This window comes from Pezoporus wallicus, unplaced genomic scaffold (assembly GCF_028554395.1).
Source record: "Pezoporus wallicus isolate ANWC-B61680 ecotype Strahan unplaced genomic scaffold, APGP_CSIRO_Pwel_v1 contig_5785, whole genome shotgun sequence".
Lineage (NCBI taxonomy): Eukaryota > Metazoa > Chordata > Aves > Psittaciformes > Psittacidae > Pezoporus > Pezoporus wallicus.
In genome coordinates this window covers 845,308-858,934 of record NW_026641150.1, presented here as the reverse complement: position 1 = coordinate 858,934, position 13,627 = coordinate 845,308, and the positions used below count along the sequence as shown (strand labels likewise).

Below are 13,627 nucleotides of genomic sequence, written 5' to 3'. Positions count from 1 at the left end.
TTATTTTTATTTTTTGGTACAACTAAGGTGTGAAAGCTCTCTGCTCCTGTCCTTTAGCCATTTCTCTAGTAGAGACTTAAAGCTAATTTCCCGTGATGCCCACTGCAATTACTTGGGCATTTCTGCACTCTGCGGTTGGAGCCCTTGGTGACTTCTTTGTTCCACATGTCCTCACAGTGTCTATGAACTAGTGTACTAGTCTCATATTATCAATCTTTCTGTGTTTATCCAGGCTATCCACCTCACTTTTACATTAATACCTGATCTTGCAGAGTGCTTGCCTGCCTGTGCAGTAATTTTTATGATTTTAATTTTTTTTTTCCTTATTCATAGACTGCAGCAGTTCTACAGGGTTGCATGCCCCTCTCTGGGAATTTAAACCGTCTGACAAAAAGCTGAGTGGAAGAAGAGATAATGGAGAGAGTTTGGTAATCTTTGAGGGCTTTCAAGAATGAAAGTGATTACTGATTCTTTAAAATTGTCCTATAGTTTAGAAATAATGCTTACAGACAAATTAGCCAAAGTCTTCTTTCAGTGAAAGAAGGTTCCTTTCAACAATCATAACACATTAATGTTTTGAAACACTATCTCAATTGCCACTTAGGTTTTCAGGGGTATTACTGTTTTCCTCTGGAAACTTCCATAGCCAATGGCATTGAAAGAAAGGTATAAGACTGTAAAGTGAATTTCAGTTCACTTCCTAAAATTATAGGTGAAGTTAGAAGTTTCTTTTTAGCAAATGACTTGTTGAATTTTAGCATTTCCTCTCGAATACTGGCTTCTTGGAAGTATACTGGTCAATTGTCTTTAACTTTTCCTTTAGACTTGGTCTTTTGTCCTTTTTCTCCTTGCTTTCTCTAAAACCAAATTCTTCATGTGCATCACTTCCATATTTTTTGCATGTGATACACTTGTATCTTCTGCAGCTTTAAAATGCCATTACCTGTCTTTTGAAGTAGTTGAGTTTTAATACTGCATTGTTTGTAGGAAAGTTTGAATGGCTGGGTGGGGTATAGCTCTTTGAATTATTGATAGATTGTTCTGCTCAAACCAGAGGGGTTTGAAAAGTTGTTTCTTTTGTTTGGATTTGTTTTAGTGATTCACAAGTGCGATTTCTTTGTTCAGCTCTGTGGCTGCTTTCCAGTATCATTAATTCTGTATATATGTGTGTATTACTTAAGGGATATAGTCTGAGGAGAAGTGACTGCTTCTGTCTGCATTCACTGCTCTGATCAGACCTCTGGAAAACAACTTATGATGTGTGTTTTTCTGCCCTTTAGCTTGCAAACAGCTTAATCAGTTTCATGCATCAGATATGTTGAGCCTGCTGTTACTTAATAGAGTCATGCCATAATCACTTTTTTGATGAAGAAGGATATACATGTACATAGATAGGTGTGTATTTTAAGCCCATCTGTTGTCATAATGGTTGCTCTTTGAGGATACAAGCAGTTAAATGTATCTATTAGTAATAAACTATGTGAATTTTTATTTTACTGACAGATATCCGTATTAAGCTAGTTATGTTTAATCACTTTAGGTACTGAAGTTATTTTACAGACTCTTAAGAAATAATCTGCTGAAGAAACTCTCACAGCAGGGAGTTCTGTTTATAAAAGAGAAGCTGGACTTGAGATGAATAAAACATGAAAATCTGAATAAAATACAAAACCCAGTCTTGCTCCTAAGCTATTGAATTGCCAGTGCAAATCTGTATGTATAAAGAGCAGATAAGTTTGTTCCATATTGGTAGTAATGTAACAGGTTTAATAATCAGGATTTTTTTTTTTTTAATGGAACTGTAGTCTCAGCTAGAGATATAATGCTCCATTCCTGGCAGTGTTCAAGGCCAGGCTGGACAGAGCCTTGGGTGACATGGCCTAGTGGAAGGTGTCCCTGCCCATGGGAGGGGGTTGGAGCTAGATGATCTTAGGGTCCTTTCCAGCCCTAACCAACCCTAACCATTCTATGGTTCTGTGTGTGTGACTTGTTAGGACAGTATGGAAAAGACTACACTAAGTTTCTGTGCTTTAACTAGTCTTGCTATGGTTGGTGTTGAAATGGAAGGTTTTATGTATCTTAAAATTTACCCATTACATGAAAAACCCCTGCTACTTACTATTAATAATGTCTCTGTTGTGTTTTTTTATTAGATTAAGGACTTATGTTTAAATATTCAAGGTTTCTGTCCAGAAACTTTCATGTGGTTTTGTTTTGTTTTGTTTTCTTGTCTCTCAATCTTGCTATCACTATTCCCTTATACTACAGGACTAGAAGCACAGGTAGTCTTCTAAAAGCTGTAGTGTCAGAGGCAGGCAAATTGGAAAATATGCAAATGGTAAAGTCTGTGATTTTCTTCTGTTATTTTGAGGTAAATTCCTATTCCAACACCATAAAAAAAAAAAAACAACCAAATACAAAACAAACAAAAAAAATACCCAAACAAAAAACCCATACAACACTTCCCCCCCCCCCCCAAAAAAAAAAAAACCAAAAAAAAACCAAAAACCACCCAAACTTGTGGCTGTCTTTCTGAGTCATTTCTTCTGGAAAAATGAAATTCCAGAGAATCCCTAGAGACTTTGTACACATCTTTGGTGGATTTTGTAATTAACTCATCAGGTGACTAAAGACAGTAAATCCCCTTCATTCTTATTGTTTGAATCTTGGTTCATGTGAATTTAATCTAAACCCTATTGTGGTTTCACCCGGCAGGCAGCTAAATGCTATACCGCCGTTTCCTTGCTCCCTGTTCCCCTGCCTGGTGGAATGTGGGAGAGAACTGGGATAGGAAAAAGGGAGTATGGTTTGAGATAAAGACTGTTTAATAGGACAGAAAAGGAAGGGAAAATAATAATAATAGTGATAAAAGTATTACAATATACAAAACAAGTGATACACAATGCAATTGCTCACCACCTGCTGACTGATGCCAGCCAGTCCCTGAGCAGCAGCCCTCGGCCAGCTTGCTTTGTTTATATGCTGAGCATGATGCCACATGGTCTGGGATATCCTCTGAGTCAGCTGGGGTCAGCTGTCCTGGCTGTGTCCCCTCCCAACTTCTTTGCACCCCAGTCTGCTCAATGGTGAGGTGAGAAGCAGAAAAGGCCTTGACTCTGTGTAGGCACTGCTCAGCACCAACTAAAACATCTGTTTTATCAACATTATTATCATCGTAAATCCAAAACACAGCGTGTACCAGCTACTAGGAAGAAAATTAACTCTATCCCATCCAAACCCAAAGCAACCCCAAAAAACACAGGAACAACAGAGGGGAAACATAGCACTTGAATCTTTTGAAACACATAGGAAACAGTTTGCTTAGAAACCACATAACTTAAAAAAACAACCATAAAACATACAGCATTGCTTACATGGAAAATTGTGCGCTATCCCTCAGTGTAAATAGACAAAATGTAATGCTCTGATTTTTAATTTTTTCACCAAGCATTAAGCTTACTGATAATCACAGTATATATCATAGCATATACAAGTTAGCAGAAGCATCTGAATAATGCTCAATTGTCCAGAGATTTTTGTTAATCCAACTATTTATTTTCTTATTCAACACTCATTAAGATAAACATACTGTGATAAAATGCAAGATCCTAAACATGTAGCAGACAAGTCCATGCAGTAAAGTGAAATATGTCTTTATTTCCTGTAGATTTATGTTGTAGTTCTTCAGTAAACCCCCAGCATTCCTGAGCTGTAGTACTGTTAGCCTGTACTTTCATTCGCTGTAGTTCTCTTCAGAAATGCCTCTTCCCTCATTCTCTACATCTCTGTTCCTTTGTGTTCACTGCTCTGGGCAGGTACTTGATATTGCTAATTCTGTGCAGGCAAACAAGAGGGAATAATTAACCACTGAGATTTACAGCATTCTCTTCCCCAGGTTTGGATGTTTGTTCTACCAGTCCCCAGTGTTTATGAAACTTGTTTGACTTGATACCCTTGAGACCTCTGTCAAATTCATTTAAGGAAATCAAAAGAAAAAAAGTTCAAGGGCAATCCCTTAGGGGCAGAGTGGTGCAGGTGGACATAGAGTTTAATTTCAGAATACACTTTTCTTTAAAATACCAGGGTAACGTATCTAATGAGTGAGGAAGAACTGTAGGAGGCAATTCCTGTGGCTTTGTTGTGGTTGGGTCTGTGTGGTTTTTGTTTTGAGCTTTTTGAAGACAACATCTGTTTATGGGGTTGTTTTTTTTTACTGCTTCCTACTCTTAAGTTTTTCCTGTAACTTGTATTGGAGTAGTTTATTTGGATCCATTCTTACCTGCTTTTTAGTGGATAATCAGTGAGAGATTTTATTTAACCTAGGTACATTTCATAATTTATGAAGAGCTTTGATATCAACCCTTGATCCTTCACCAGGCTTCAGTTCATCATAGATGCTTGACCTGGAGCTCTTTTAGCAATTTTGTGTTTTATTTGTAGCCCCTGTTAAGTCGCTGTAACAACATCCCAAAAATCTCTAAGTTACTAGAAAAGCCTAGCCCTTGCCTAACTGCTGCTTTGTGCACAGCTATGGGATTAATAAAAGATAAAACTTATATTACTGTTTGGGATTATGTAACTCCAGTATTTGACTTTAATTGGCATTGCAGAATACTTTCTGAAATCCTGAGGAGCTCTGTTATGATGTGCATTATACTTAAGAACTACTCAGAAACACTTCCTCATACTTAACTCTGCCCACCTTGTCATCAATTTACACTATAAATAGCTGGACTATTTAATTATTTTATACGTATATTTTCAAGTCATTATTGTAAATGAAAGGCTGCTTTGTCTAACAGTAGAACTGTTCTTTCTGGGAGGCATTTAAGTCATGCAGATTTGTGACCTTGCAGTAGATTGGATATTGTCATTTTCTCCTCTGAAAGTGGAATGATACCCTTGCTTCTTTTGTAGGCCAGTATTGTCAAATACTGTTAAATATTAATGATTCTGTCTGAGCAGACTTTTTCTATGATTGCGTGAAGTACTGCTTTAAGTGAACTGGTTAATGTTTGCTGGTCTACAGTTGTATTCTAATAGTTTAGGACCAGTGAGGTGGCATTTATATCACAAGATAGTAGAAAAATGGGCATTCAAAAAGGATGTAGCACATTCTGATTTCAGATTTCTCCTTTCCATAAATTCCTGGAGATTTTAATGCATTTAATAAATAATTGACTCCTAGTTTCTCCCAGGTGATTTTGGTTTTCAATTGTAAATATTATTTAACTTAAGATGATTCAATACTTTAACTATTTCTGCTTCTAGTGGACCTTTACTTACACAGTTTTTCTGTTCATTTTGTCCAGGTCAGCATCCTTGCTTTTTCCTTAGCTTGAACCATTGCTGCGTTACTTTGCAATTTTCTCTGAAAGTTAACTGTTTAACTGGCTGATATAAAACATACAAGGAGTCTGATACCTTTGTTGTATACAAAACAGACTTAATATGCAGAATTGCTTAGATGCTTGTTTTGTTGGTTGTTTTTTGTTTTTGTTTTTCTGAAATCATGAAATTTAAAGATCCAAGTAGCTGATGCAGCTCATTTACACTTTTTCTTATGTACCTTTCCTCTGATGTTACTACAGTTATTCCTATATGAGAATAGAAATTTATCTGATATTTTGCAAGGACACTTGACATATCTTTGGGGTTATCATTTGATTGTTTTTTCTCAGGCCAATAAATGGCAACATGACTATGCTGTAGAGGCATTAATACTAAGCTGGCCTTATCTCAGTGTTACCAGGCTGTTAATCTTCCCAGAAAGCAGAGATATTTGCATTAAAACAATACTGTTCAGCAACAATATTAAAGATAGAATTATTGCATAAGGAAGGAGCAGTGGAGGGAGATTGCTGCTTCATGACCTCTACATTAGTATCTATTGTGTACCTCTGAGCTAGCTTTGATCCTAAGCAGTGAAACCATATAAACTGTTTTAAAACCAAACCTGAAAACAACACACAAACTGGTAAAGCCACTGTTGTGAATGTAAGGAAAGATCTGTCAGTTTGGCTGCCTGGTAAGAGAGTGTGCCTGGTGAACCTGGCTATGTTGTTCCTGTATGTGAGCTGAATTGTGAGGTTTTTTTCCAAGTGCTGCAGCATTTCAGTCTGTGGGAAAGAGCAAAGCCAGTTTAAGTGTGCTGATACTGTCCAAGAACTGGGTAGGGCTAAGTGTCTTTTCCTTCAGGACAGAAGAGGAAAGGCTTATTCACAAATTTAAGTGCAGTTATTTTGCAGAGTGTATTATAGTATTGATAATACATTCGTGGGTAAGCTGGACTTTGCTGCCCTCTGGTTAAAAGTGTGTTTAAGGATTATAGCATAATATTATCTGATCTAAGCATTTATGCCACGTTCAGCCATAGCAACATAATCTCATGTCTAACTTTTTAAAAATTTAATAGAACATTAACCCTCTGCTTAACTGAAATGAAAGAGTTTTCCTTTTTTTCTTTTTTCTTTCAGCTGATGCAGCCCAACAATTTCAGTATGCTGTGAGAGTTATTGGAAGCAACTTTGCTCCCACTGTTGAGCGGGATGAATTTCTTGTAGCAGAGAAAATCAAGAAAGAACGTGAGTGCATCTTTGTTTCTTTCTTAGACGTAGGAATGGAAGTTCTTCAAGAAGTTAATCTGATCAGTTTGTTCCTCTGAAAATGGGACAGCTCTACCTCACAGATAGTTATCTGGTCTGTTATTAATGCTCACTCCCGGAAAATCTCATTATGGAAATTCCATTAATTCCCCAGTGAGCTTTCCTGATCGGCTATTTGTATTCACAGCTAGATTTTTCTGAATGCTCAGTTTAGACTTCCCTTCCTGCAATTTACTTTGTATCTTAGTTACCATGAAAGTAAACAATTAATATTGCACTCATTTCCCTTTAATAATATTCAGACGTTATGAATTTGTAGTTCTTCTTAGAAGACTGATATTTTAGTGATGCGCACTTTATAAATACTACACTTTTGGCACAATTAACTTCAAGAGCATCTGTGTGAAAGTTGCTGAATGAGCATCCTGGGAATTGATGGAATTGTTCATGTGATTTGCCTGATATTTCTTGCCTTTAGCTTCTCTACAAGTTTTCTGCAACCACCTTCTCAAACCAAAACATTAGACCCTGACAGTGTAAGTTACATCGCAGTTACATTCCATTGTATTCTGTGCTGCTCTGAGTCAAGTGTTGCGATGTGTGAATCCAATGGCGATGTGATGCATTCTTCTTGAAAAGCCAAATAGCCAAATACTGCTTTCAGCAGATCATCTGCTCTACAGTAGAATGTCCAGAAACAATTAATTGGAGTATGCTAATTAAACTAAAGCATCATATTTGAGCTTTGAAAGTTCAGTCAGGGAGGCTGAATTAGGATAACTGAAGTCAGTGGTTCTAGATGGTTTAAAGTACATGTGTATTTTTCACTAACGCAGAGCTTCCATGACTTGCTGATAGACAGATAAGCCCATTAGAATTTCTCTAGATGCAACTTCAAAAGACCAAAATCTACAGTGTACACTTTCTGCATGAGTTTCTACATGCTTTGGCTAATACTAAACAACACAGCATATGTTCTTTGACCCTATTGCCAGGAGTTTTGAAGAGTGATATCTACCTCATCTTCCTTCTCCTCAACTTCAGTTTGTAGGCTGATGTTAGTAGTCATGTAACAAGTGGCTGGGTATATCATTCTAATTTTACTATTCTGGAGCTCTTGTGCAGGAATTTGGCAAATGCGTGCCACATATTTGGCAAAGTGTCCTTAGCAGTGGCTTTTGATGCTAATTAACACTTTAACAGCATTTCTTTTATTTAGGTTTCTTCAGATGTTTTTGGTTTTTTCGTGTTTTTTTTTTTTTTTTTAAACATGGCTCTGATGTGGCATGACTTTTCTGAAGGCATCTTAATGTTTGAAGGTGTTTTCCCTCTGAGCAAAGACTACTGTTACTTAACTGGTAGTGATTGAGACTGTTATTTTTCTTAATACATAAAAGTTATGTGGCCTTGGAATTCTGCTTGACTTTGAGCAAGTGGCACTACTACTTTTGTTTCTTTCTTTTATTGCTTAAAATAGGAACAATTACATTTACTTTTGTGAAGGGCATGATGGCATTCTTTAACCTGTTTAAGCAGGCTCTTACCTGCTTTCGGTTGTGTTGTAATTCCCTAAGCCTACAGAATGGCAGACTAGACTTTAAAGGGGCACTTACTTAGAAAGTGGATATTTTGATTGCTTAAAGAAAAACAGGCACTTTCATTGCATCGCTTTTGATGTAAGAATTTTCGGGGCTGGAATGCAGATAACATGAAAACAGGCAAAACTGTAGAAGTCAACAGAGCGAAACAATTGAGCATCATTAAGCTTTCCTGGGTATGTTTTCCAATTTGCCACAAATGTATAATTTCAGACGTGAGTATTACATGTCTTTCAAATTTTTAATTTATATTTCTTTTTTTTTTAATAGTTGTGCGACAAAGAAGGGAAGCAGATGCTGCTTTGTTTTCAGAACTCTACAGAAAGCTCGGTACACAGGTACAATAATAAATGTATATAAAGTACAAAAACTGAAAGCACACACATGCATCTTTCTGATGTTATAGAGTTGTTTTGGAGAGTGTTCAGGTCTCTAACAATATTTTTACTCTGAGGATAGTTGAATACTGGAACAGATTGCCCAGGAAAGCTGTGGAGTCTTAATCCTTGAAGACAGTCAAAACTTGACTGGACACAGTCATGGGCAGTCTGCTGTAGAAATCCTGTTTTGAGCAGAGGAGTTGGACAAGATGATCTTCAAATTGTAATTTGTGTGAAAAAGTTTGCTTTTTGCAGATGTGAGGGGTTTTTGTTTTGTTTTATTTGTTTGGTTGGTTGTTGGTTGGTTTGGTTTTTTTTCTTTTTTACTATGAGCTGTTTGCTGTTAATTAGAAATCAGTTTGGAAGAGAATAAAGACCATAGTTTGAGGCCAGTTACACAAAGGGGCACTTCATATAAAGGAAGGAACTCTGGAAAAATAGAAGTGTTCATTTTATATGTAAAACTGTTGAATTGCTCTTCGTATTTAGGAGAAATGTTTTTCTGTGTTCTGTTTTTTATTCCATAATTTATGTATAGAACATGGCTGAGTTTTACAGGATAATACTAAGATTTTAAGGTCAAGAAGGTGATTCTGTAGAGAGTATGACCAGTCAGAACTAGTCAGAAGTTCTGCCCCTCATCTGTACTTAACTTACCCATTAGTTTGTTACTGCTTGGAACTAAAGTCACTCTGTAACTCTTCCTGGTTTCCTTATCCTGTATGTTTGTGTATTATTTGCGTTGTTTTGTATAAGTGAAACAAGTGTCACTGGCTCGCAGACACCTGTTTCGATGACCTCAGTCACTGGTTTCAGCCTCCTGCATGTATTACACTGATCTTGCTCATTTAGTACAGATTTTCTGTAGTGTTTCTTTAGCTTATATAATGCATCACCAGACTGTTCCATTTAGCAAGCAGTGCCCCTGCAGAGCATGATGGCTGTAAACTTTGGAACAAAATGCATTATCTGTGTTGTTATCAGTTTGGTTACTCCTCTGAGTGTAAATCAAGCTTACATCAGCTATCTCTTCATATTTTGCTGTCATCTTAAATGCTTGAGGTCCTTCTAACTTCTGCTGGTTTTGTTTTTGGTTTGGTTTGGGTTTTTTTTGTTTTCCTCTGTGCTAGCATTTTGTGTACATGAAATGCTATCATCTGAATAATGCCTTCTTTAAAATTCTCTGTTTCATTCTACCAATTACTGTTTAATCTGCTCTTAAGTTTATTACTACCAGTGGACAAACATTTCCTCATGAGCTTAAGGAAGGGCACAGAAGGAATATGTCTTCAGAATCAGTAAGGCTTTTTCTTTCTCCAGCAATTCTCTTGAAAGCAGCTAGGAGAAAGAAAAAAGCTAGTGTGAATCTGTTTTAACTTTATTTCATCCATTACTCTGAAGGGAAAAGGAGGTCAGCGCTTTATTTTAGCGGCAGCTTGCCAGTTGAGCAAACTGTGCTTTTTGAGGCACTTAAACTCATTCTGTCCTGGCCAGTAGAGGCAGCAGTAATGTTGCTGCTCCTTCTTCACTAGTTGTTAATGAGTTGCTGAGTTAGTTATTTGTGACAGATGCAGTACCTCTGCTTCTTGCTTGTTGTTGAGATCAAAGCAGGAGATACTAGACTTCTGTTCAACATAATAGTAAAAATGTCTCCTTCTACTCTTATGTAACAATATGGAGCTTTGGTAGGTTTGATTGGTGTGCTGTGTCCCAAGAAAGAAATGTTCTGTGGCCAAAAGGTCGTATACTATGTAATATAAACATATAAAATGTGTAATCTGCAGAGAAACAGGAAAAATAGAATAGGGTGAGAATGAAAATGTGCCTTTTGCAAGACTGATAGCACTGAGCTGCATTGTTTCATAAAGGATAGAGTCTTTGTTGAATCTCGGTATGACTGAAGTTTCCCTTATATTTGATATTGCTTAGTATTCAGACCATAGCCTGATCAACATTGTGAGGGAGCTTGTATGAATTTCTTTTGACTTACTTCAATATGTAATGTCCATTATGAGGTTCTATGTCACTGATCAATTCAGATGCAGGTGTTGGTGTCACAGAAGTGCTGAGTAAAATATCTAGAAATATATGCATATCTAAAATAAAACATACTAATATTTGCTATAACTCTTTTCTTCAAAGCATTCTCTTTGTAGCTTGAGCTTTAGCATTGTTCTGTCTTCTCCTGGTAAGCTTACTTCTGAGATCTAAAGCTGCTGAGAGTGTTGTTCTGAAAGTCTGTAGGTATCTATTTGTTTACTTAAAGACTATTGTGTAATGCTCAACTTTAATTTTAGCCAGTGTCTCTATCTTAAGGTGTGAAAATTTTGGTAGCTCTCTTTAAGTTTATTCATCACTTATATTTATTACCATTTAAAGTAGTACAGATTGAAATCCTCAAACTTGTAAAGCCTCCCTGTAAAGGAGACTGAAGGGGAAAATCTCCACTGACAGACAGACATTTCTTTGCTAAAAATTGAACTAAGAGCTTTCCTTCTTCGCTTTAGACTAGCATCCACATCTGAGATGATTTAAATGCTAAGAGTGTGTGGGAATGCTGGTAAAACCTTAACTGTATGTAAACCTCTTTCTTAGTAGGTATGAATCAGTAGATTAGTAGCTATGAATTTTAAATTGAGTGTACTTGCTGACCTTGGAGCAGGTGAGAGTTCATAGTTTGAACACAGTGGAGAAATTAGCAATACAGAGACTGCACTGCACATTCTGTTTATTCAAGAATATGGCTCTGACTTGGTCTTATTTGTGTAGCAAATATATATATATATATATATATATATATACATCTTAGTGGGCTGGATAATAAAAATTTAAAAAGAAACAACATTATTAGTCAGTAAACCAAACTTTTCTGTTCATCTTTTTTTCCAAGGGCATTTTGAAAAACAAATGGTCAATACTCTACCTCCTGCTTAGCCTTAGTGAAGATCCACGTAAGCAGTCTAACAAGGTAGGTGAAGAGAGCTTTGTTACTTCTGCAAAACAGTAATGTATGTCACTTATTTTAGATGTCATTAAGAATCACTATGTAGACTTAATTAGAGCCTCAGCTTGTGGTTGTAGTGTTTGTCTATGAGGCGTAAACTCTTGAAAAAACTATCTGTAATTTTTCTGTGCCTTTTTTTTAATACTAAGTAAATGTAAGTATATGAGTTGCCCAACATTTGTAGCTGATGATGTGACTCTTAGATGGATGGGGTATTTTTGTTTGCTTTCTGCATGGTGATATAATGTCTGCTCACATGCTAATGAGTTTGAAATGGAGTAGGAAGAGCAAAATTCCTCCTTTGGTTGCAGCTCTTCTAGCACCGAACTACTTTTTGCATCTATTGCTAGTGACAGTTTGTAGACAGAAGTAAGCTGTATTGCTAAAAGTACTTTTGCTCACTGTAAGAAACTTGCTTTTTTTCCTCATTATAGTTGTAACAAATTTTTCTCTGCATAAACATGGTCTTCAGTTATATTCTGCGTTCTTGAATATTACACTCCTGTTAACTGAAGACATGACTTAAATCAACTCAAATCTTCCTTCTTTTCATTCCTCACTTTTCAAATCCTATCCTTTCCAGGTATCAAGTTATGCCACACTTTTTGCTCAAGCATTGCCACGGGATGCTCACTCAACTCCTTATTACTATGCCAGGCCTCAAAGCCTTCCATTGAATTACCAAGACCGCAGTGCTCAGTCTGCCCAGAGTTCCTGCAGCATGGGGAGCAGTGGGATCAGCAGCATCAGCCTGTATGCCCTGAATGGGCCAACACCGACTCCACAATCACTCCTCCCAGGGTAAATTACTGTTTTACCTTACAAATAGGTTTGGAGAAGATGAGAGATGATCTCTTCTTGGTGTTTTTTTTTTAGTTTTGCCCTTTTCTTGCCCCCCCCCCCATTTATATGCTATTGGAATTTCCACTGTAGGTGTATTGGAACTGAATTCCTTACCTGAGTGGTTCTGAATATCAGGTGCTCTCATATGACTATGCCAAGCCACAGATGGCTGGCCAAGTGTATCTGTTCTAAAACTTAATCACAATTATCTGCTGAACAGCTGATATTTTATTGGATTCACGCATTTGGATTCTAGTGCCAAGTACTTTTTCACGAATTTCTCCATTCTCTGAAACCCTTTAAAAGTAGTCTATCTTCTGTAAGCACATTGGATTTAGGGTCCTTGTTCAAGTTCCTTTTACAAAGCATTCCTCAGCCAGTGTCAAATTAGTAGATTTAGCATCCTTCGTTTTTTGAATGGGTGGCCTTTCTTACATGGTCTGATTTTCTCTTAAGCATGTTAACAGTAGGTTGAGCAGTCTTGCATCTTGAGTGAACTGGTTTTTTTTTTTTAGGGTTTGTTTGTTTTGTGTTGCTTTGTTTATTTTTTTTTAAGAGTAAAAAAATTGTGCAAGAGTTGATTTTAAAAGAACTGCCTATTAGAAAAAGATATCCTAAACCACATTCTGTTCAGCAGTGGTCTGGTCATGCCAAAGTGAATCTAAATGTGGAGCTGAAACATTCAAATAGGAAATAGTTCAGATTTTTGATATGTAAAAGCTGGCTATTTTAAGCCAGAAGATGACTATGTGAGTATTGACCTTCTTAAATAAGCTAATACAAAGTAATGTGCTCAAAATCTGAGCCCCTCTTGTGCCATTGGATATTGCGTTGTATTACCCCTACAGCTGTACAAAGCCTGACAGAGGTACACTGCACACACTCTATCTTCCATGGTATGAAAATGAACGCACATTTTAGTGTGTGAGAGGGAGTGGTTCAACAGTGATTCTGTAGTATGGGCCTGGAACATTGTCTCATAAAGGTTGATCATGGAAAAATGAACAGAATATTATTAAGAAAGTACAATAGCTTTATTTTGAGTTGAAGATACTACTTTTTTTTTTGTAATATACTGTATTTGTCATGATTTATTGGATTCATATTGTAGAAATATTTAGAAATATGTAGAAAAATTCATATTGTAGAAATAATAAGTGCTGACACAACTGGATTGTATTGTTATTAATATGTTTT

The 13,627-nt window shown here is 36.6% G+C and overlaps 1 protein-coding gene across 1 annotated transcript in view; it reads left to right on the top strand.

Moving 5' to 3' along the window:
- Positions 1-13,627, top strand: part of TUBGCP3 (tubulin gamma complex associated protein 3) — a 51,982-nt gene that overhangs the window by 5,515 nt on the left and 32,840 nt on the right. Inside the window, exons 2-5 of the mRNA XM_057422393.1 lie at positions 6,477-6,584; positions 8,474-8,541; positions 11,474-11,551; positions 12,171-12,388. Coding sequence (XP_057278376.1) covers positions 6,477-6,584; positions 8,474-8,541; positions 11,474-11,551; positions 12,171-12,388 — 472 coding nt within the window. The remainder of the gene's footprint in view (positions 1-6,476; positions 6,585-8,473; positions 8,542-11,473; positions 11,552-12,170; positions 12,389-13,627) is intronic.